Source organism: Lepidochelys kempii, chromosome 2 (genome assembly GCF_965140285.1).
Source record: "Lepidochelys kempii isolate rLepKem1 chromosome 2, rLepKem1.hap1, whole genome shotgun sequence".
In the NCBI taxonomy this organism is placed as follows: Eukaryota; Metazoa; Chordata; order Testudines; family Cheloniidae; genus Lepidochelys; species Lepidochelys kempii.
This window is the reverse complement of record NC_136381.1, coordinates 196,101,527-196,126,473: the sequence shown is the minus strand read 5'-3', so window position 1 is coordinate 196,126,473 and position 24,947 is coordinate 196,101,527. Positions and strand designations below refer to the sequence as shown.

Here is a 24,947-nt window from a genome sequence, read left to right as displayed (position 1 = left end):
CAGCTTATGGCTGCCTCTGCTGCTTAGCCAAAGGCCTTAGCCTAAGAACAGGGCCTCAGACTGTCACAGTAAGAGAAGGCCCTTACACCAGCAGATAGTGATTTTGATTCTTTTATACCTCTATAATTAGCCAAGTGATAAGAATACACCTAAATTCTTAGAGTATAGGCCTTTACAGACAGGCATGAATATCTATATCCTAACACTGGACAGACAAGCCCTCTGTCTTACGTCTTGGATGCAGGGGATCTACTGAGTTTGCAAAATGAGACTGAGAGCTCTGCCCTTTAAGGGTCATAGGCTATTTGGAGAGCATGCTGATGTAGCATTTAGGGTTATAAGTGAGAAGACTTCAGTTCTGTGTGATGCCAATAAGGATAAACCTCAATCCCTTCAAAAGAGAAGTTTAAGGAGGACTCAGGGCAGATAAACCTAGATAGTCTGACTGTTACACAGCTTGAGACAGGGCACAGCAACGCCCTAGGCAGGCTAAAGAGAGTTTTTGATGGCATGCGAAACCACTCCCAGGTGATTTTTCTAGGAGCAGAAGCAGTCCATGCCTCTAAAATGGCCATGGTCTAGAACATGACAGATTCTGTCCTCACCAAGGTAGCCCCTTCTAAAATAACCCAGAAATAAGGGGTGGCATTTCTAGACACTGTACACTATTTAGTAGACAGACATTCTCCTAAAGCACAAAGGAGCTTTATTAACTGTATAAATAAATACAGATCACCTCCCCATCACCGGACGAAGACCCAGACTCCATCACCTCCCCAGAACAGGACGAAGACCCAGACTGGACTTAAAGTGATTAAACAATTTTGCAGAGTACAAAAATTTCTAAATGGATACTTTAAGAATCATTACTTAACCCTGTGACCAAGGAGACTGTTTAGCAACTGTGTACTTGCAAGACGCACATTTAAATATACCAGCAGCGTTAGGGGCCAGATTTTGGTACTCACTGACTCACACTACACCATGAGCAGACTATGGTGCTTCCAGTATGAGAAAGGGTATGATAACATTTCTTAGGGTTAGACTAAGTTAATCTTCTTTGCTTTATGGGGGATATGCATCCTTTGCTTGTAAAATTCTATCCAGACATATACTACAGCATTGACAAATCAAAGAAGCTTCTTTGTAGTACAAAAATCCAAATTTTGGGCTATGATGTTCAGTGCCCAGTCAAGCAAGCCCTCCAAACACAAGATTTATCCTGAAGTCAATCGGAGTTTCATGCATACAAATCTTGCAGGATCAGACACTATGCCAATCCTATAGAGGAATTCTTACTAGCAGGATCTCTATAGTCCAAGATTATTTCTCCTGCATGTGCTGTACCTGTTTTATGTGTGTGAAATTGCAGATGGAGAGAGAGGCAAAATTCCCAAAAAAATAATTATGCTCCAAGTTATTGCAATATGCATGCACATAGGGGAGGGCACAATTTGGCTCATTGTATCCTCAGTCTAAGAACTTCCTTTATGACAGATAACACCATAATACCAAATCCATGTACGTGAATCATAAAAGGCACACATCTAAAACGGTTTGGCTAGTGAGACACCAGTAATGATTAGAAAGGAAACCAAAGACAGTGAGTCAAATTCTGTCTTGAGTTATATCTGTGCATTGGAAGAATCTGGCTCAGTGCTCTGAATGATGGTAATTCCCTGACCAGAAGAGGAGGAGTTGAGTGATCATTTCATTTTCAACTGAGATACTTCAGAAAATTAACACTACCACTTGCTGCAAAGACTGTTTAACTTTTGCATTTGACAGTTTAACTGAGAAGAGGAGTAAAACTGTAACACATCCTTATGCCAGCTGTTTATCAAAAATAATATGGGCAGTATTCTTCTGTCGCCACATATTAATCACCCATAGCCTGCACCAGGGGTAGAGCGCACCTGACATTATCACACCCATGCTGCTTCTTCCATCTGGAGCACCCACCCTTTGTCCTTCTTTAAAGGCGACATGGTTTTTACATTTACAAATGACAAGCACAGCCTCCCTTTATAAGAGTGTCATTTACTTTACTTTTTATTCAAATCATTGACTAAAAAATAGACATTTTGCATTTATTAGGTCTAAATAAGCTACTATAGGAAAATGCTGTTACAGTCCTGAAGAAGGACCCGCTTATTACATACCTCAGGCGTTACAGGGAGCGGACGGCAACAGAGAAAATACAGAGCTCAAATAAGTTAATTCCATCATACTGTAAGGTTAACCTTCACCTTTCAAGAAAGCAAATACAGTACAAGTGTAAATCCAAGAAATATTTTGTGCAAACATTCAAAAAAAGTTCAATTTGGCTTTTGTTTAAAAATACAGCTACTGCTATGACAGAATTGGAACTATGGTGTTTCAAACAGACAACCAGAAGTGTACAGTGACTGTCTCAATCACTGGAAATAAAGGAAAGCAGTAATTTGTTAAGATGAATGTAATCGCATGGTGACACTTTTCACTAGTAGGAAAGACAGAGGACCAAACCGTCAGCTGGTATAAGCTGGGATAGCTCTATTCAAGCGAATGGAGCCAGGCTGGTTTTTATCAGCTGAGAATCTGGGCCAGAATCAGAAAACGCTGACACTTTCTTTTTAAGCCAGAAAAGGAGAATGGTTACTCTACAGCATCTATCTCAAGAAGCAACAACAAAGCAATTCTGAGAACTCAGCGCTCTTTAGGTTCTTTGCACACCAGTCAAGAGGGGGTGGCTGTCTACCAGAGTAATTGGGCGCTGACCTGCTGAGTGCTTAACTTTAAGCAGGTACTTGAGTCCTTTGCTGGATCAGGGCTTTAAATTATGTTTTTATGGTGGCTGGTATACCCAGAAGTCAAAGGTAAGGCTACGTTTTAGTCACGGGTATTTTTAGTAAAAGTCACGGCCTGATCACGGGCAGTAAACAAAAATTCATGACCTGTGATCTGTCCATGACTTTTACTGTATACCCCTGGCTAAAACTTGGGGGGGGGGGCAGCGCGGGAGGTGATGCGGGAGGCACAGGCCGGGGGGAGGGGGATGGGGGACAACCACAGGTGCTTGGGATAGGGCGCGGCCGGGGGGATACCACGGGTGCTCCAGTGGGGGCACTGCAGGTACTGGGGAGGGGGGTGGACCCCAGGGGGGTGCCTCGGGTGCTTGGGGGGGCCCTGTGGGGGGGGCACTGTGGGGGAGGGGGGCTGGGACAGGCTCCCTACCCGGCTTCTTTGCTCTACGTGCTGCTGCCTCCACTCAGCCCCAAGTCCTGGTTCTGCAGCTCCCATTGCCTGGGAACCACGGCCAATGGGAGCTGCGGGAGTGGTGCCTGCAAGCAGATGCAACACATGGAGCCCTCCCCACTCCAGGTAAGCACCGCCCACACCTCAATACCCAGTCCTTAGCCCCACCCCCCACCCCCAAACTCCTGCTGCTGGAGGGTCGGGGGACCCAAGACTGCCCCAGCAACAACCAGGCACACCAGCTGCTGCAGAAGTCACGGAGGTCACAGAAAGTCGCAGGATCTGTGATTTCCATGACCTCCATGACAAACACAGAGCCTTAATCACAAGTAGTGTTTGATGATGTGAACCAGTAAGTATTACAGGCAAAAACAAAAGGTTAGGTTATGCCAATGATTTTTATCAAGAACTCACCAATACCATCAATGATGGACCATGGCTCAAAAGTATCCATTCCCATATACTCTACAGAGGTCTATCAAGCTCTTGTTCCCATCTAGTGCACTGATAGTGTGACTGATACTGATGAACTTTCCACACTGATGTCTTGGAGACTAAAAATGGGAATGTTCTACAATACTGGATACTACCACAATACATGAATTGAAAACATCCAGCACTGCATTTAAAGACAGCTTTCAGCAATACAGATACATTACAACAAGAAAGTTCATATTGGTTAGTGCTTCCTCAGAGACAGATTATGGAACAAAGAATAAATCATCAAAGTAAGTTAGTGTCACAAGTGAAAAATGTGGCCATTTCCTTAAATTTACTGCTAGAACTCCCACCCAAAGATACATTTATGATTTCTATTTTTATGGTTGAAAGAATAATTTTATAGACAGAAAGGATTAAACTAGATCACTCACAAAATTATTTGTCAAAATATGCTGTAATTCTGAATAACTATAAAGGTTAGAATTTAATTTTGGTATTTCACTTATTATTTTTTTAACAATGTTCATATGCTAAAATCACAGACAAATTTTAACTTATACAGCAGCTTAAGTTTAACGCCAAAAAAGAATTGCACACTGATCACACGAGAGCTAGCGTTTTTTAAATCTGTAGGAAAATTATAAGGAACCATGAGAAATACAATGCTTTGTTACATCAATTCTTAATAAATAGCTACCCTGCATAAAAACCACACCCCTTTAAGATAAATATATTTTTCTAACTTTTTGGTTAAAATTTTATCATGCGTCTAAAGCTGCTAAAGAACTGCTTACACTTTAAAAAGAAAGGAAATAGGAACAGTAGTTCAGAAACTATACGTATCTCCTGTTGACAAAAAGTTAAAAAATGATACTCTCCTCATTCCAACATTCTCAGCTCTGCTAAAATCATGATAGGTTTATGTGTGGTCAAACGCTGATTGGGCCCATTTTGTGCTGGGCAATTTGCTGGTTTAGGGGCTTTCATTAAGAAAGCCACAGGACCCCTAGCATGAGGCCTTACTAGTTCAATCACCAACTGGGCCTTTATCCTTAAATGCATGCCAGGCTAAAATCTTAATGTATCAGAGATGTGCTTTGATTTTAATACTCACTGAGCTAAATTCATGGCTGACATAAGCAGGCATGACTCCACTGAAGTTAACAATATCATGCCCACTTATGTCAGTGGCCAATCTGGCCCAGTCTGTCCACCAGTACCTGCCAAATATCTGCCTTATTAGCCTATAGGAGATCATTCTCACAAGGTGATGCTTCTCCGAACGGTAGTGAGGGTGACATTTAGGCAGCTGCTGTAAGCAGTGGCACAGCTATGACCACTTGTAAGAACAGATGCTCAAGTCCAGAGGTACTCTACCTGCGAAATCCTTAGTATTGCTACTTGTTGAACTTTCAACTACCTGTTACAAAATATAATACCAGTAGGCTACAAGCATTCTTGATCGGTAAACATCAGGCATATAAGCAGCGCCTGGTGCTGCTGACCTACAGCTACAAGTCTCTGCCAAGCAAGTCAATCTCGTCCAGCAGGAAGTCCATGTCCTCACGGCTCACCTGGGGACTGATCACTACCTGGCGAAAGAAGTTGACTTTGCCACGGTGGGGTTGGTACCCTAACATCATGCTGCCTTTCTTCATCATTCTCTCTTTAATTACAGGAGCAACCTACAGTGGGGAAAGAGAACAGGTGTTTAAAGTTGTAAGCTTGAATCATATTTAGCACCAGGACAGGGGTTCTCAGCCTGGACGTTGTGACCACCTTGCCTTGCCGCTAAATGGGAGGGAGGGTCCCCAGTATGGAAAACGTGGTCCAGTTAGGAACAGATTGAGAACCATTGAGTTAGGACAAGATCTTGCCACCCTTTACTTACATGAATTGGCCCACTGATTTCAATGGTACAACCCACATAAGAGTTCTTTGCATGGATAAGGGAGATCAGGATTGGGCCTATGCATATCTCTATCTACCTATGAACAGCCATATTGGGTCAGACCAAAGGTCTATCTAGTCCAGAATCCTACCTTCCAACAGTGGCCATTGCCAGATGCTTCAGAGGGAATGAACAGAACAGGTAACCCTCAAGTGATCCATCCCCTGTTGCCCATTCCCAGCTTCTGGCAAACAGAAACTAGGGACTCTGGCCAATAGCCATTGATGGAACCATCCTCCATGAATCTAAAACACAATTTACATTTTCAAAGGTCTGTGCAAACACCGACTAATTAATCTTTACACTTCTAGTGTGTGACCTAAGTAGCTGAATGATGGTTACCAAAACCAAATGCCTTACTTAAGAGCGGCATTATCAATCAGCAGTATGAAATGTTGCAATGAGTAATACATCAATCAAGGCTAGAACCTATCCCTGTCTGGCTACTGCTTTTTGTAATTGTTTATTATAAACTGAAACAAATGTTGAGAGATAACTCAAGCCACCTGCACATTAACTAATCTCATTAGCTGATCTCAACTACCACCAGGCCTTGATGTCAGTGGAGTTACTCTGGATTTAAATGAGAGTGTGAATGAAGAGCAGAATCTGGCCCACAACCTTACAGTTTCAGTCCATGCCTGTTTCATCTTATATCATACCAATAACTCAGCCACACACAGTTTCCTTGGGCCTTTATGACCAGTCTGGTTACTTCTCCAAGCTGGTCATTAATCCCTCAGCACATGCTCTGAGTTTCAATCTTTAGGGCTAGCTTTTGCCTTTAGGCTCAGGCCTGAGCACGGGAAGGGTGTGGGGCACAAGGAGAAATAAGTTACTGCAGCCCTCAAAAGGTCACAGTTGAGCTCCCACACGTGCCCAGCCTGTGATTAGTGAAACTGACCTAAGATTCTGCCCCCTCCCCAACCACTCGCTAGGAGGAGACGTATCTGGGGAGCAGGCACTGCCCTCCGTGTGCACCCCCTGCACAGCTGAATAAGAGGCAGCTAAGTGCAGCATCCAGGTTGAAATCCTGGTTCCACTGAAGTCAATGGCAAAACTCCAACAGATTTAAATGGAGCCAGGATCTCACCCCTTAGGTTTTACTGTTTACTTAGTGACTAGTGCTGCCACACTTGTTCCCGTGAGCAGCATGTTACTCTGCAAGTAACCCCATTGCAAAGTAAACATGAATAAGACTCGCTGAATAAGGCCTGGTTTTCTGAACCAGCAAAGTATTTCACCACATGCTTATCTTTAGGCACGTGAGTAGAGCCACGGAGGCCAATGAGCTCTTCACATGCCTAAAGTTAAGCATGTGGTTACATTCTGTGCTGGACTGAGACCAGAGCAATCAGCTCCTGGCATGACCAAGCCCTTTATGAACATGACAAAGTCTTGGCCTGATTCTACAGGCTGGGGACTGACTGGCTAAGCAGCAGTTCTGCAGAAAAGGACCTGGGAATTACATTGGCGAGAAGCTGGATGTGTGTCAGCAGTGTGCCCTTGTTGCCAAGAAGGCTAATGGCATATTGGGCTGCATTTGTAGGACCATTGCCAGCAGATCGAGGGAAGCGATTATTCCCCTCTATTCAGCACTGGTGAGGCCACATCCGGAGTACTGCATCCAGTTTGGGCCTCCCCACTACAGAAAGGATGTGCACAAAGTGGAGAGAGTCCAGCAGAGAGCAACGAAAATGATTAGGGGGCTGGGGCACATGACTTACATAGAGAGGCTGAGGGAACTGGGCTTATTTAGTCTGCAGAAGAGAAGAGTGAGGGGGGATTTGATAGCAGCCTTCAACTACCTGAAGGGGGGTTCCAAAGAGGATGGAGCTAGGCTGATCTCAGTGGTGGCAGACAGAACAAGGAGCAATGGTCTCAAGTTGCAGTGAGGGTGATCTAGGTTGGATATTAGGAAAAACTATTTCACTAGGAGGGTGGTGAAGCACTGGGCTCGGTTACCTAGGGAGGTGGTGGACTCTCCATCCATAGAGGTTTTTAAGGTCCGGCTTGACAAAGCCCTGGCTGGGATGATTTACTTGGGTTATGTCCTGCTTTGAGCAGGGGGTTGGACTAGATGACTTCCTGAGGTCTCTTCTAAACACTAATCTTCTATGATTCATATTTTAGGCATTTTAAAATTTTTTCAACGTTTTCTACATTCAACCGTATCTTCAGAACAGCCCCTCCCCTCACCCTTTTTGGCGAGATTTTGGCTTTAAGCTGAGCAAATAGAGCTACAGATCCAGCCTCAGTTCCTGCAGTAATTTATTTCAGCTCTAAAAGCCTGTGGCAGAAAATGCTACTGGATCCAGAAAAGAAAAATGATGGTGCCAACCTTTATTTAATAGCATTATTTCTACATGGCACGTATGCACACACATTTCACTAGGTAACTCAAGCAATTTGTTTTGATATAAACATCTCATGGTTAGTCAATGTATTTTACAAGATACCATTCTACCACGCTAGTTTAGCTGTGGATCCTCATGATGATCTTGGCTTAAAATCAATTTTGGATTTAAAGAAAATATTCTTGGCTCTAGCTCAGGGTGGGCAAATTACGCACGGGCCAAAGCTGGCCCATCAGGGCTTTGGATCCGGCCTGCAGGACTGCCACCCCCATGGCACAGCGAGGCTAAGGCAGGCTCCCTGCCTGTCCTGGCCTCACGCTGCTCCCGGATGTAGCTGGCACCACATCCCTGTGGCCCTTGGGGGGGACAGAGGGCTCCACGCCCTGCCCTCACCTACAGGTACCTCCCCCGAAGCTCCTATTGGCTGGGAATGGGGAACTGTGGCCAATGGGAGCTTCGGGGGAGGTACCTGCAGGCAAGAGCAGCACACAGAGCCCCCTTCCAGCCGCAGGGACGCAGTGCTGGCCACTTCCGGGAGTGGAGTGGCACAGGGCCAGGACAGGCAGGGAGCCCGCCTTAGCCCCACTGCGCGCCACTGCCACCCCAGAGCCACTCCAGGTAAGCAGCACCAGGCTGGAGCCCGCACCCCAACCCCCTGCCCTGAGCCCCCTGCCGCACTCCTGCACCCCAGCCCCCTGCCCTGAGCCCCCTCCCTCCTGCCCTGAGCCCCCTCATGCACTCTGCACCCCCTGACCTGAGCCCCCAGCAGCACCCCGCACCTGTCCCCCACATTCATGGCCCTGCATGCAATTTCCCACCCAGATATGGCCCTCAGGCCAAAAAGTTTGCCCACCCCTGATCTGGCTTAATTTGTCTCTACCACTCCTTGTTGTCTTTGTACTAAGTCTACTTTTTTTTTATTTAGTGAGTTTTTTAAAAATTGATAGAGTTAGAATTTTAATTAAAATCCACAACGCGACATAAGTATGAATGAAGTACATTATGACAATGAATAACAATGCAGAATTCAGTCTATTCCCAGAAGTTTGCCTTTTGCCTAATAATACAAACAAGAGAGGAAGAGATTAGTAGTGAAATCAGCATTAATAAAGATTTGGAGGAAAGAGGACAATAACCACAACAAACCTGACAATGAGAATTTGAAAATTCAATACAGCATCAAAAGTTTTAAAGACAGATTGTGATCCCGTTGCTAATGCTGAACAGAACCTTGCATCATGTCCCATAAAAGCCAACGGGACTACTCATGGTTTAGGTATTACTCAGTGTGAGCAGAGGGATCACAGTACTAGTTTATAGCTGCAATGTGTGTGTAATTTAGGGCTTGTCTACACGGTGCACTAGTCTGCCCAAAGAGGTGTAAATTCTCATGTGCACTAGAGTGTTGCACACTAACTGGCCCATGTGGACCCCGGTGGCAGGCACTGTAAGTTCCCTAGTGACCATCAATGTATATCTGTTTCAAACAGGACTACATTAACGTGCACTAGGGAACTTCTAGTGCATGCTAGCTGGGGCCACGGGGTCCAGTTAGCACACAACCTGCTAATGAGCACTAGAATTTATACCCCTCTGGTGCAGACCAATGCACCATGTAGACAAGTCTCTAGAAACAAACGTTATCAAAGACAGCTCTGCCAATATAATATGTGCAAAACCACCACCCTCCCAACCTGGGTTTTTATCTGCATGACAAAAACCCCAAGGACTTGCCAACCTTGGTTGTTTTATAGTATGAGCTACATTATGCTCGTCTCAGGCTCTGTCTACACTACAAGCTAGTGCTGTGATTCCCATACTGGTGTACACATAACTCACGCTAGCTCTCATTCAGCTAGTGCAAGTATAAATAACAGTGTAGCAGCAGTGGCTGTTTCTTGGCTGAGCCATACCGAATACAAACTCGCCCTGGGAACCGATGGGTCTGTATTTGGCATGGCTCACACGTGCCTCCATTGCAGATCCTGGTGCTATTGCAGCTACACTGCTATGTATTTACACTTGCGCTAGCTCACTGAGAGCGAGTGTGAGATGGGCGTTCACAAACAGCAGAATCACAGCAATAACTCCTAGTGTAGACAACCTCATTTACTCCATACTCAAGAAAAACTTCCACTGAAGGACTGCTGGATATGGCTGTGCCACATGAGCCATCCTTACTCACTCTCCTCTGCAGGTAGTCACACTGCAGGTAGGTATTACTCAGCATAATGGTGGCTGAATCTGCCTCTACGCTTGGGACCAAAGCCATTTCAGTACTGTCGCACAGTGTGAGCCTTGGGGCAGAATTTGGACCTTTGAACTGTCCTTGTACAATTTTCAAATGTGAGTTGGACAGGGTAGGGTTTTGTGAGCTTGTACATACAGGTTTATTTGCTCCAAATATGCCCTCTCAGACACAGAATATATTTGGCATGATGGAAATTCTCATGCTCCAATTTGGTTTGAATGTCCTGGTCCCTTTTACCATTACATCAAGTTAGTAACAGTTCAGCTCTTCCACTCTTACTACTACTTTATACTGCACTCAGAAGGAGTAATTATTTGTACTCAGGTAGTGCTCAAAAGCCCCAGTCAAGACTGGGGCTACAGTGTGCTGCTTGCCACACAAATACAGAAGAGAGACAACTTCTGGTTTACCCCACAAGTGGTCCCAGTGGACATCCTCATAGAACAAAGGTGTAACAGTGGCAGACCTGCACCCTTATTATAATAATTTCTCAGGCTCTCCTTTAAGATTCAAATGCCATGGGCAATTTTAATATTTATTGATGTTCTATCAGTTATTTCTTCTTTTGAAATGGATTCCCTTCATCTCACTGAGTGCCGTTCCAGCATGCGTTCTGTAACTCGCCACCTCAAACTGTGCAGTAGTACAAACAGAGATTGTGAAAGCAGAAATATTGAGAGCATCAGCGTCAGCAATACTGGGATAAATATACTGTGCTACAGCAATGCTGGTCTCATGGAAATAGGAGGTAGAAAATCTCTTAAATTATCTAGTTTATCATGCTGCAAATGAAGGCCTGTCCCCACAACACATTCTTAAGTGTCTCTTTCCCTTTGTGCACTATGAAGCCAAGCACTTTCTACTTACAAAGCACAGCTGCTGGTTTGCCATCAAGTATTCTGAAGGAACATGGCTGGGTTGTGGTAACAATTTCACCCATGATCATTTCCACTTGGGGAAAAAAAGGAGCAGAACATAACACACAAACTCTAAGCACAAGCCTCAGAACATAGGCATTAAAGGTTGGCTTGCATGTAGGGCCTGATTTTCAGAGGTGCCAACCATCCATAACTGTTCGGAGCTGCCGGTGCTCAACAGCCTGGAAATCAGACCCTTAGTCTATAGGACCTGATTCTGTGAGGAATTCAATGTCTTGAACTTCCACTGAAATAAATGTGAAGTCAATGGGAGCAGAGGGTGCTAAACTACTGGCAGGAGCTGCTCAGCACCTAACAGAACAGACCCCTAGGAAAGCAGTTTGGTAAGAGTGAGACTGCTTCACCTTTCCAATTATTTTACTCCTGGATTTACTTCAAATTATAAATCAAATTCTTTATTTTGCACTTCAGAGGAATAGTCTCAGAATGGTAAGTGAAAGGCAATCTTAGCCCTAAATTCTTTAGCTCTCTCAACAGCTCAACTTGGGCCCTTTGGCAGTGGAATTGCTCCAGGTCTGCTGTGCAAGATAAGGCAGGTGCTAGGGAAGCTATTACAAGGAGCGCACACCCTCTGCTCTGCATAGCCTCCCAGAGCACTGCTACACAGGGGAATTTGGGGGTCTAGACTGGGGGATAGCTACGGAAGAAGTATCTGCTGCAACCTGTATTCTTCTCCTAACTCATAGCAGCTATCCAATTATTAGGCTGGGTTAGCAGCCACAGAGTAGTACAGCTCCTCCTCCAAAGTTGTCCAGCACCCAGCCCTGTTACTCAGGTTGGGGGGAGTTTAGCATTAAGGTTTTAGTTGCCTGCATTTTAGAGTCCAGTCTGTGGCTGACACCTGCACATATTTGTGAGGAAGTGGGTGCAAGGATCATCCTGCCCTGCACAGCCGCCAAGACAACTCCCTCTATGCACCCCACAGGGGACAGAAAGCAGTGAGGGAAGGAGGCCGGGCCTATAAGGACAGTGCAGTTTGCAAACTCCTCATGTGCATCAGGGTGCTCTGGGAATGACGGTCTCTCCCTGAAGCTCTCCTCTCACATGGGGTAGCTCTGCATGACCCCAATGCAGGGCTGTGCCTTTAAAAACACTATCTAGTCCTTCACTGGCATACTTGATGGTATTTAATATTCTTCAGAATGGTGAAAACTCCCATCTGAGCTCAAGTACAGTGTCTTACAAATAAACTCTATTCAGCCCCCAGCATTAAGGCCTAGCCATCAGAAGAGTCGAGCAACTGCAAATCCTGTAGTCGTCAGTAAGAGATGCAGGTGCTCAGCATCTCTGAGGATTAATTCGTGAGTTTTGACACTAAGATCCTCCAAGAGAAGCTGAAGAAATGTCCATTCAAAGCCATCCACTATTACACCAACTACCAAGGTGTAGTAGGTGTCACTTCAGAGTGACAATGCTATATGAACAATACAAACTCCTGGAACAACTTCCTGGCTCATGGAGGAATGACTCAGGCATTTGTTTCCGTGCAATGGGAAATCTCAAAAGTAGCTAGGTTGAACACCTGATATTTTAACCACAGCACTCAAGTGGGACCCTAGCAATCCAGCGTAAGTCACTCAGCCTCATACTCTGCAATATGGAAACTTAATGAAGGTTTATTCTAATGAAAAATAAAACAAAATCTAGATAAAGGGGCTTGGTCAGATGTTCTGTACTAATCATTCCAAATCACATTGACACATTGATAAATAAGTTGTAAAGGAGTGGCCCCCTATTACAAGACTGTGATTCTGTTATTTTATTGGTTGCAAAATATTTAATATGTTTGGGCTACAGAGAACAGTAACCCAGCTCTCTTGTTCTGATTAGACAGATTCACTAGGCTACTGTTCAGAATATCCCCACTGCCTTAACATTCCTTGGTTGTGGGAGAATATCTGTAAAAAGTGAAAGAAATTCTCCTCACAGGTCAGAATTTCCCCAACAGGCATGTAACACCTCTTACATCTATACAAGAGCAGAGTAATGGCCAGCCTGGATGAGACTAGTGTTCCTTCTGGTGCAGTATCCGGTCTCAGACAATGACAAGTACCAGACAGCCCCATATTGGACAATTATAAAATAACCTGCCTATAATGGAAGTTTCTTTCTAACCCCTAGCTTATGTTCTGACGCATGAAGATTTATATCCAATGATAAAGGATACACTTTCTAAAATAACTGTGGATGTTCTCATTGATATGGCCAACAGTTTTAAGCCTAATAAACTCAGACAAAATGTGCATAAAAAAGAATGTTCTTTCATTATCTTTAGCTATATCCCCTTTCAATTTCATTGATTGTTCCCTGGTTCTTAGTAAAGAAGAATGCCTGATTAGTTTCTCTACACTATTCCTTACTCTGTATACTTCTTTTATGGGACTCCTCTCTAGACAACACTGTCCAATATTTTCAAATCTATTCTCTCTCCAATATATTTTCCTGCCTCAAATCACTCTCGTTACCATCTCTGAAAGCCCTCTATTTCTGCTCATTCAGAACCAAAGGCACCTCTGAACTGCTGTAGTATTATATGCTATGGGCCCAGTCCTCTTATGTGCTGAGCTTCCACAGCTCCCATTCAAAACAGTGGGAGTTTTTAAGAGTGTGTGTATTTGGAGACCTAGACTTTGTGACTTTCAAATTTATTTTGTAATTAATGTCAGGCACTCCAGAGCTAAGGCAATAGTGATCATTTATAAATTGATGAATAAATGGGAAGAAAAATGTTGGAATAGCTTATGAAAAGCTTTTTTGGTAGAATTTCCACCCTAAATCAAAGCATAAAGTACCAAAAAACTCCTGATGCACTTGTCCTGTCTGTAAAGTTTGACCAGGAATTTCACAGGTACTGTAATAAGCATTAGTCTAAAGAATTTCACAAAGACACAGTGTCCTCCAGTACTAAGGTTAATGTTAGTATCTTGGTTGAATAATATTTTACAAATCTTCCAGATAAACCAGACAGTTCCCAATTTACTGCAAGCTCATTCACCAACGAAGGACTGCCCCACAATGTATTTTGAAGTGTTGCCTTCCCTTCAGGCACATTCTCAGCCTGGGCTTGGCTGTCATCTCTTGCCCCTGGGTACCCTCAAGACCTGCCACTCCTGGGCAAGCTCACTGTTCCCTGCGGGAGTTGGGCTCACTCCCAGGGCCCTTTCAGAGTCTATTGCCAGTCCACGGCACTGCTCTACACGTCCAGCAACAGGGCACTGATGGAGAGCAGACGTCCAGAGACCATATCAGGGCTGCAGTGTCTGTCTGCCCTAAACAAAAAGGTGGTGGAGGGAAGGGAAGGCTAATCATTGCCTTGAGCTTGGGTCCCCTGGCTATCAGGCTTTCCTAGTAACTTCTCTACTTGGGAAAACTTTCCCACCTTGCTCCATGGCCAGCTTCACCTTTTTAAGCTCCCCTTTTCCAGGCAACACATGCTCTGCAGGTGCACCTAATTGGCACTGCCTGAGTGCAGGGACGTTCGTTAGGCTTGCTGTCAGTGGGATGGGGGCATGTCCCATCACAGTACACACAGCAGACCTTCTACTTACAAAACACAGCTGCTGCTCTGCCAGCACTTGTTCTGGATGTTCTAGTCGCAGAACATGACAGGGTTCTTGTAACAATTCTACCAAGGATCCTTTCCACTGGGGTTAAAAAGGGAGAAGAATGAAGTTGGAAGATGCAATCTGGGGGAATTTAAGAAGCCTAAATCCTCCCCTGATGACTCTTACCAAAGGAAGACAACTTGCCAGGGACCACTCAAGATGGAAGGCCATTCGACACACCACCATAGCTACAACATAGCCATGTGAATCTGCTGCTTCTGCTTCACTCCAAAGCTATTCCTATTTATGTTAATAGTAACCTACATGCACTGGACCAGATTCTGCTCCCACTGATTTCAGTGGCAAAATTCCTCATTTACTTCAATGGGAGCAGAATCTGGCTATCTAAATTTTCTCCAGATCCACAATTAAGACGGTAGCTTACAAAAAGATTTTAGCTTTAACTAGGAAAAACCACTTGTAGTTAAATCCATATACTTTGTAGGGATCCACAAGAGTCACTTTCTGGAAGGTCGCAGGATACTGGCAGATCAACTACAGTATTAAGGATTTCAGCTGCTCAGATGATGAATCTTTCCAAAGTTTCAAGTATCAGAGGGGTAGCCGTATTTGCCACTCTTACAGATCCAGACTAAGAGTCCTGTGGCACCCTATAGACTAACAGACTTATTGGAGCATAAGTTTTCGTGGGTGAATACCCACTTCGTCGGATGCATGTATTCACCCACGAAAGCTTATGCTCCAATACATCTGTTAGTCTATAAGGTGCCACAGGACTCTCTGCCGCTTTCCAAAGTTTGGGACACTGCAGTAGAATTTGGCAGTAGACATGTAGTGGAAAGAAAAAAAAAATCTCCCTGCTGATAAAACTCAAGAAAAATCACAATTTCATAAAAATGTAAACCATTTTCCATTCTTGCCTTAGCTATTTTGCTAAACGGAAGACAAGTTTATACATGAAACAGTCTCATTTGACTACAAAAATCTGTTTTGGCTACAAAGGAGGCATTCATGATTCATGATTTTGCCTTAAGTATTTGGCCATTTTTGGTTATGCAAAACTGCTTGCTGCTAGATTGGCTGGACCAAATTCACAGATATTTAAAACAGAATGAGTTACTAACCTGGGCTCTGAGACTTGCTGCCACAGGGTATTTTTGTTGTTGTTGTGTAGACATACCCTCTGTCTCCCTGTGGCTCAGTTCCTCATCAGTAACGTGGGAACAACTATAATTTCCTCTTCCCTCACCCTCATTATTGGACTGTCTTGTCTGTGAGATTTCTCAGCAGGGACTATCTCTTATTAGATGTTCATACAGCACGTCGCACAGCGGGGCCCCAATATCACATGGTTTCTCTGGATGCTACTAGAATATAAACAACATTTACCAACAAATCTTGCGAACAGTTGCCACACCACAGCTGCCAGTTTTTTTCCTATTCTGAATACAGACGATGACTATGGAACCAAAGATACCAATGAGTATTAACTGTCGATATACTGACCGCTGTATACAAGTAAGCAAACAACTTTATTTGGTTGTTTATAATCACTACACTAACTCCCCACCATAAATATATGGAAGCAATGGCTCTTTCAAAACATTTTAAAACTAAGAAAACATTCTCCATTGTTTAGTAACTTCTTGTCTTTGTGTTGGAAAATTGGTTGCAGACTTTCAATGAAAGCTTTTTCTTTTTTGGTGATAATTAAAACCAAACCCCGACTATTTGTCAGATGTCACCCCAAGTGGGACAAGCTAAATACCAAATGTTTGCACTCCCAATCACAGCTTTGTTCCTGTAGCCAAGGCGCTCTGTAAAAACCCAAACATGTTTTTCTTTTGTCTAGAATTTGTTCTGGGCCCACAGCCCTAACCCACTAATAAATTATGACAAAACATGACTGCGCCAGCATTTCCCTCGTGTCATACCATACGACAAACAGAGAAATAAATACAATTTGTAAAAGTAACAGTAAACCACTTCCACATTCTTCAGAGCTACTAGAGAATCAAAGTGAGAAATGGATGCCTCTGTATTTTTGCTCTGCCACGGATGTTCTCTGTGCATTTTGATCTGGGGGCTGTGGTGCTACACCTTCCATAAAGCGATCTGTGTGCGCTCCTCCCATTTGTTACTTTCTGTGACCAGGAACATGAATTAATTATAAAAATTTCTTGACCAATAATATATGGCAGGTTGGCTAAGCTTCATCTTGCTTCAAACAATTGTTTTAGCCATTCATTTATGCAATGATTACAGCTGTCTAATGCATCACCTTTTTATTGTGCGTCTCTACCCAATATTGCATTTGACTTATCCTTGATTAAACCACAATATTTACACAGGGCTCCCAACCAATCCCCTTACTAGGGTCCTACCAAATTCACAGTCCGTTTTGGTCAATTTCACGGTCAGGATTTTAAAAATTGTTAATTTCATTATTTCAGATATTTAAATCTCAAATTTCACAGTGTTGTAATTGCAGGGGTCCTGACCCAAAAAGGAATTGTGTGGTGGCTGTTATTGGGGGGGAGGGGAGTTGCGGTACTGTTACCCTTACTTCTGTGCTGCTGCTGGCAGTGGCGCTGCTTTCAGAGCTGGGCAGCTGGAGAGCGGCAGCTGCTGGCCGGGAGCCCAGCTCTGAAGGCAGAGCCGCCGCCAGCAGCAGCGCAGAAGGAAGGGTGGGGCATGGTATGGTGTTGCCACCGTTACTTCTGCGCTGCTACTGGTGGGGTGCTGCCTTCAGAGCTGGTCACCCAGCCAACAGCCACCGCTCTCCAGCCACCCAACTCTGAAGTCAGAACAAAAGTAAGGATGGCAATACCACGACCCCCCAACAATAATCTAGTGAGCCCCCCCATAGCCCCTTTTGGGTCAGGACCCCCAATTTGAGAAATGCTGGTTTCCCCCATAAAGTCTGTATAGCAGAGGGTAAAAGCACACAAATGACCAGATTTCATGGACCGTGAAGCATTTTTCATGGCCGCGAATTTGGTAGGGCCCTAGTCATTACAAAGGTGAGATCTAGCATTTAATGTGAAGGGATTCATTTCACTTTACGTTTTCAGAAAACTGATTTAAATTTATGGTACTCATTTTTAAAAAGGATGAGGCAGGAGAGAGAGTGCAACTGACTCAGCATTTACAGATGAGTGCATGGTTTTCTACAGAAACTACAGAATGCAAACCACCACAAAACAAAAAAAATCAACTTTCTGCTGATGGCATCTGACTCAGATAATGAAAATGAACATGCATTGGTCCACACTGCTTTGGATTGTTATCGACAAGAATCCATAATCAGCACGGACGCACGTTCACTGGAATAGTGGTTGAAGCATGAAGGGACATATGAATCTTTAGTGCATCTGGCACGTAAATATCTTGCAACGCCAGCTATAACAATGCCATGCAAACGCCTGGTCTCAATTTCAGGTGAGACTGTAAACAAGAGGTGGGCAGCATTATGTCCTGCAAATGTAAACTAACTTGTTTGTCTGGGCGTGTCATAAATATAAAGGGAAGGGTAAACACCTTTAAATCCCTCCTGGCCAGAGGAAAAACCCTTTCACCTGTAGAGGGTTAAGAAGCTAAGATAACCTCGCTGGCACCTGACCAAAATGACCAATGAGGAGATAAGATACTTTCAAAGCTGGAGGGGGGAAAAAACAAAGGGTTCTCTCTGTCCGTGTGATGCTTTTGCCGGGACCAGAGCAGAAATGCAGGTCAGAACTCCTGTAAAAAGTCAGTAAGCTATGCATTAGATTCTGTTTTGTTTAAATGGCTGATAAAATAGGTTGTGAGGAATGAAATGTATATTCCTGTTTGTGTCTTTTTGTAACTTAAGGTTTTGCCTAGAGCGATTCTCTATGTTTTGAATCTGATTACCTTGTAAGGTATTTACCATCCTGATTTTACAGAGGTGATTCTTTTACTTTTTCTTTAATTAAAATCTTTTTTTTAAAAACCTGACTGCTTTTTCATTGTTCTTAAGATCCAAGGGTTTGGGTCTGTGTTCACCTATGCAAATTGGTGAGGATTTTTATCAAGCCTTCTTCAGGAAAGGGGGTGTGGGGCTTGTGGGGATTTGGGGGGATAGAAGTTTCCAAGTGGGCTCTTTCCCTGTTATTTTTGTTAGACGCTTGGTGGTGGCAGCAATAAGGTCCAGGGACAAAAGGTAAAATAGTTTGTACCTTGGGGAAGTTTTAACCTAAGCTGGTAAAAATAAGCCTAGGGGGTTTTTCATGCAGGTCCCCACATCTGTACCCTAGAGTTCAGAGTGGAGAAGGAACCTTGATAGGGCGATTGGCTGAACAAGAGGTAGGCCCTGGCTGGGATGATTTAATTGGGGATGGGTCCTGCTTTTGAGCAGGGGGTTGGACTAGATGACCTCCTGAGGTCCCTTCCAACCCTGATATTCTATGATTCTATGACTTGCAGGCTCTAAAATTTTACACTGTTTTATTTTTGAATGCAGGGTTTTTTGTACATAATTCTACATTAGTAAGTTCAACTTTCATGATAAAGAGATTGCACTACAGTACTCGTATGAGGTGAATTGAAAAATGATTTCTTTTGTTTTTTACAGTGCAAATATTTGTAATCAAAAATAAATATAAAGTGAGCACTGTACACTTTGTATTCTGTGTTGTAAATGAAATCAATATATTTGAAAATGTAGAAAACATCCAAAAATATTTAAATAAATGGTATTCTATTATTAACAGTGCGATTAATCATGATTAATTTTTTTAATCGCTTGACAGCACTAGTGATTAGGTTTTCCTATCTTTCAATACTGGCAAAGGAAGGTTCCATGCAGGAATGAAACAACAGCTTGTCATCTTGAAAGAAAGAGATACCAACAAAAAACATCCCTTTTTACTTTGTATGCATAGGGATGAGCTTGTGTTTTCCTTCTCCGCTGGGAAAAGGAAATCACAATGCAATGTGTGTGGTGGGTGTATGTTACAGTAAGCAACTTACATTATTTGGTGACATAAGTTCAAAAACCCAACACACTTCTCCTGTAGAAAAATAAATGTCTCTTCAGAAATTTGGAATGGTTCCCTACTGTTAAGAACTCTTATTCCGTTTGCACGAGCCAGCTTCTGGCATAAGGTACATATGTAGCAACACTCTGTATTTGCATTACAGTAAAGATCAGAGAGCTGCAATGAGCCTTTGTTCATTTTTTTACACTGGATCTAAAGGCAAAATGAGCATTAAAACAAAGCCAGGTTCTTTGTATCCTTTTCTATCTTGTAAAGGAGAGTAATGACCTTCATGGAGGTTGCTGACAGTTTCTCTGCAGGGAAAAAGTGGACTGTTAAGGGAGGCAAGACTGTCTGATCTGATCACCCTATTTAACAGAGAACACATTACTCACCCTCAAAAACCAAAATCAATAATTGTGCCTGGTTTTATTCCTCACCAGTAATTCTTTTTACCTTCCTCAGACTCCTGTTTCAAGCCCTGATCCGGACATGAAATGGGCACTGCCAGACCCCTCCTTCTCCATGGACCTCTGCTGAAGTCAAAAGGGCTCCGAGAAGGCAGAAGGGTCTGTCCACATGCATCTCATTGCAGGATCGAGATTGTGCTAAGGTCACACCATTCCCTCTTCTCCTAATCTCCTATCTATATTCAGCTATCAGTGGTGTGTTGTATCTGACATTTTTCTTCATGACGGAAATGAGAAATGTTACAAAGTCTCTATGCTTTAAAATGATGTGTGATCAGGGACTTGAAACAATAAAACAACCCCACAAATGCATGAGATTTCATGGCATGAGTGGGTAGGGGTGTGTGTGTGTGTTGGGGGGAGGGCGGGGGAGAATAAGAGGAATTGCTGAAATAAGAATTTACACCTGCAGCCTTTCACAAACTGAGTAAGCAAAAGATGCACAAGCGCTTCTGGAATTCCGGTCAACAGTGTTAATCATATGGGGCTAGATTGTGGCAGCCCTTAGACAGCTGAGTTGTGGGTAGGATGAGAGGGAGAAAGAAACTTCCTATATAGCCTGTGTAAGGCCTTGGCCGAAAGTGCAACCTCTGCCCTCCAGGGACTTCTAACAAGATGTTCCCCACACCCTGCAAGCAGCTCACCTGAAAGTGGGTGAGTATGCATGGAAAATAGGCAGGAAGCAGCCCTGGCTGGCCAAGAAGTGGGGGTGAGGGGGAGGTGAGCGGCATCCCATAATGGGGCCTAGAAACTTACACTTGTGAGTATGGAATGGGGGAATTCCAGAAACTTTTTTGTTTCTCCAAGACCAGTCTGTGAACTAGATTTTTACTATGGGCAGCAGCTAAGTGCTACAATCTACACCACAGTCAAAGTAACTGAAACGTACCACCAGAAAAATAACCCTAATGCAACCAAAAGTTTCAGCGGAAAAATGGTTCTAACAAATGTTGTATGCTGTACTCATCAAAAGCGGTGTACTTATCATTAATAACCCATACTATGTTTTGTATAGATGTCTGGAAACAATATGTTTAACAGAAACATAATAAAGCTAACAAAATTCTAGATCTGTTGTGGGATTCCTTGCCACAAGCAACCTATGGCAACTATGCAAGGGTGACATTTAGCCCTGCTGTAATATCACCTTTACTTGAGTTGAATTAAGAATGAATTTGGCCCCATGACTTTAATTACCTTGACATACTTGCAAACCCCCTGCTAATCTTTACTCTTGGTGCCAACAGAATTATTTGTGTGAGTTGAGGCTACTCACAGAAGGCTTTGCAGGACTGGCCCAAAGGGCATCGTGCTCATTTCTTGTAGCAAAGGCAGAGAGACCGGCCACCAGATGGGTTTCAGAGTAACTGTTATTGCTCTCATTAAATACATTATAACTGATCATATAAAGTCTTTATTGCTTTACTATAAATAGGAGTAACAACATTTTTAGTTTTGTGGAGCATTGTTATAGGAATATTTTAATTAAGCAAGCAAAAGCTTTAAGCTTTCATATTTCTAGTACTCCATATGAGCAAATAAATATTAATTAATATTTTTAAAATGCAGCTTTCAAGTTCACTGTACAACACTTCAGTCTGGAGACAGGATTGCAAGAATCCCCTTTTCCTTACACATCTCCAAGGGTTGAAGGTCCAAAGGAATTCTGAAACCTGCTCTGGTATCTGCTATATTAACAGAATTAAAATTTACATGTAACATTCTTTTTAAAATATTTATACACCAAATCACCTTCTTTTGAAGAGATGGGTGGAGTTTGGAGGATGACAAGGAACAATCTTGTCTGAGATTTTCTGTGACTTCTGTATTGTATTTGCAAACTCTAGGTCTTAGTGCTTCTCTGGCCAAGACCATGGGACAGAAATGAGTGTGGGTCACAAGACACAATTTGTAAGGTATTCTGCCTCTCACAACTTTTGCCTATGCAGAAGTGTTGCTAAAATTGAGGAAGCTCTACAAAGATCCAAACAGCCCTTCCAGTCATCGGCATGGTTCCTCTCACATCCCACGGCACAGTGGGGAGGGTCCTGAAACTGGAAAGGGAGCCAAGCTGGGCTGGGTGATGGCAGGTGGCTGTGATGGAAAGAGACTCTGTCAGGAGAAAGACAGGTTTATAGGCATATGATGGGGGAGGGAGTCGGAAAATGGGAGGGACTCTGAGAGGATAGGAACAGAACCAGATTTCTACCAGGGGACAGGAGGGCTGGAAACAGAGGCGTTTACAGGTGATGGAGTGGATCAGTAGCATTGTGCAGCTGCACAACAGGAATACGAGCAAAGATAGGGTGCTGAGTTTCAGGGACTCAGGAACCAAGTCAGACTTCAGGCTGGTGAGGTTGGTGGGAAGAGATGGGAAGGCTCTATAGTTAGGATGAAGAAAAGGAGTACTTGTGGCACCTTAGAGACTAACTCAATTTATTTGAGTATAAGCTTTCGTGAGCTACATCTCACTTCATCAGATGCATAAAAGTGGAAAATGCAGTGAGGATGTTTTTATACACACAGACCATGAAAAAATGGGTGTTTATCACTTCAAAAGGTTTTCTCCCCCCACCCCACTCTCCTGCTGGTAATAGCTTATCTAAAGTGATCACTCTCTTTACAACGTGTATGATAATCAAGGTGGGCCATTACCAGCACAAATCCAGGGTTTACCAAGAACATTTGAGGAACGGGGGGAGGAAGGAAGGGGGTAGGAAAAAACAAGGGGAAATAGGTTACCTTGCATAATGACTTAGTCACTCCCAGTCTCTATTCAAGCCTAAGTTAATTGTATCCAAATTGCAAATGAATTCCAATTCAGCAGTCTCTCGCTGGAGTCTGGTTTTGAAGTTTTTCTGTTGTAATATCGCAACTTTCATGTCTGTAATCGCGTGACCAGAGAGATTGAAGTGTTCTCCGACTGGTTTATGAATGTTATAATTCTTGACATCTGATTTGTGTCCATTTATTCTTTTACATAGAGACTGTCCAATTTGACCAATGTAAATGGCAGAGGGGCATTGCTTGCACATGATGGCATATATCACATTGGCAGATGTGCAGGTGAACGAGCCTTCAGATGTTCTTGTTAAACCCTGGATTTGTGCTGGAAATGGCCCACCTTGATTATCATATACATTGTAAGGAGAGTGATCACTTTAGATAAGCTATTAACAGCAGGAGAGTGGGGTGGGGGGAGAAAACCTTTTGAAGTGATAAACACCCGTTTTTTTCATGGTCTGTGTGTATAAAAACATCCTCACTGCATTTTCCATTTTTATGCATCCGATGAAGTGAGCTGTAGCTCATGAAAGCTTATGCTCAATTGGTTAGTCTCTAAGGTGCCACAAGTACTCCTTTTCTTTTTGCCAATACAGACTAACACGGCTGCTACTCTGATAGTTAGGATGGAAAAACCCAGGGTGGAGCAATCTGTGCTGGCCTTATGGGGTAGGAGCAGGTGAGAACTCAAGCAGGAAAAACTTTGGGAATCACATTCTTGATGATTTTCCACCTGTAGGTTGGTATAAACTTTCGCTCAAATTTTGCTTTTGTGCCTGAACATCACAGTGTTTGGGAGATGTAGAGGTGTCATCTCACCCATCCCCAATAGCCCCATCCAGTGTTTTCAGTCCACATTCAGTGAGGCAGAAAATACTGGACTGAATGTTGTCTAGCTTTTTCCCATTGGCTGTGCCACAGGGCCAGCTCACAACACAAGGAATCATCCCTTTGCATGCTTACCGAGGACTTGAACCCTTCTGCAAATTGGGGGTTGCCTTTAACCTTAAAAGTTGCCAATTTCATGCAAAAGTCTTAGCTCTACTACCAACATCTTTGCTGGTTAAATCACCAATGCAGTAATTTTCTAAATTTCCCTACAAGCAATTCTGTCTAGCTTTGGGCCCCAGTGCACATGCTAAAGTGCTTTGCTAGATCAGGGCCTTTGTGATTTACTTGTCAACAGTGGGATACCAAAGAGAGAAAAGGTAAAATAGTTTCAAACTCTTGCTTTTGCTGAGTTTCTGCACTGAAGTTGTATTTTTACTGAATACCGTGATAAAAGCAAGCCTTAATAGAAACAAATTGCATTATTCTGGCTGAGTAACCTTCCTTATTAGCCAGTTTTTAAATTCCAAAATTCCTATGTTAATTAAAAAAACCCCATGTGAGCAGGACTCCCTGAACAATCTGATGATCTTTTAAAGTAGTTATGACCTAGTTTAGAGAAGTTGCCTTTGATAGTTTGCTAAACTTCCCTTCCTTTATTGAAGAGGTCTGTACAATTTAATAGAGAACAATAATCTTTCTGTAGCGTTTTTGAACCATTCTATTTATCAGTGACTTAGGGTGAGATTTTCACAATGATTCTGCATTGGCCTAACTATGCTCCCATTGAAGCAATGGTAGTTTCATCTCTGACTTATAGGAACAGAGTAACACTGAGCACTTTTGAAAATCCCACATAATTCTTTATTAAATTTTGTAAAATGCCTTAAATATTCTGCTGAAAGGATATAATTCTCTAATGAGTTCTATATGTTTTAGAAGAATTCCTATTGGTTATAACCATATTACATATTATAGGTAAGGCCCTACCAAATTCACAGCCATGAAAAATATATCAGACTGTGAAATCTGGTCTTTTGTGTGCTTTTACACAATTATACAGATTTCACGGCGAAGACCAGCATTTCTCAAATTCGGGGTTCTGACCCAAAAGGCAGTTGCAG

The 24,947-nt window shown here is 43.2% G+C and overlaps 1 protein-coding gene across 1 annotated transcript in view; it reads right to left on the bottom strand.

Moving 5' to 3' along the window:
* Positions 1-4,186: 4,186 nt before the first annotated feature.
* GADL1 (glutamate decarboxylase like 1) overlaps positions 4,187-24,947 on the bottom strand; it is a 108,995-nt gene continuing 88,234 nt past the window's right edge. The window contains exon 15 of the mRNA XM_073333370.1: positions 4,187-5,363. Within this exon, the coding sequence (XP_073189471.1) occupies positions 5,190-5,363 (174 nt within the window). The 3' untranslated portion in view covers positions 4,187-5,189. The remainder of the gene's footprint in view (positions 5,364-24,947) is intronic.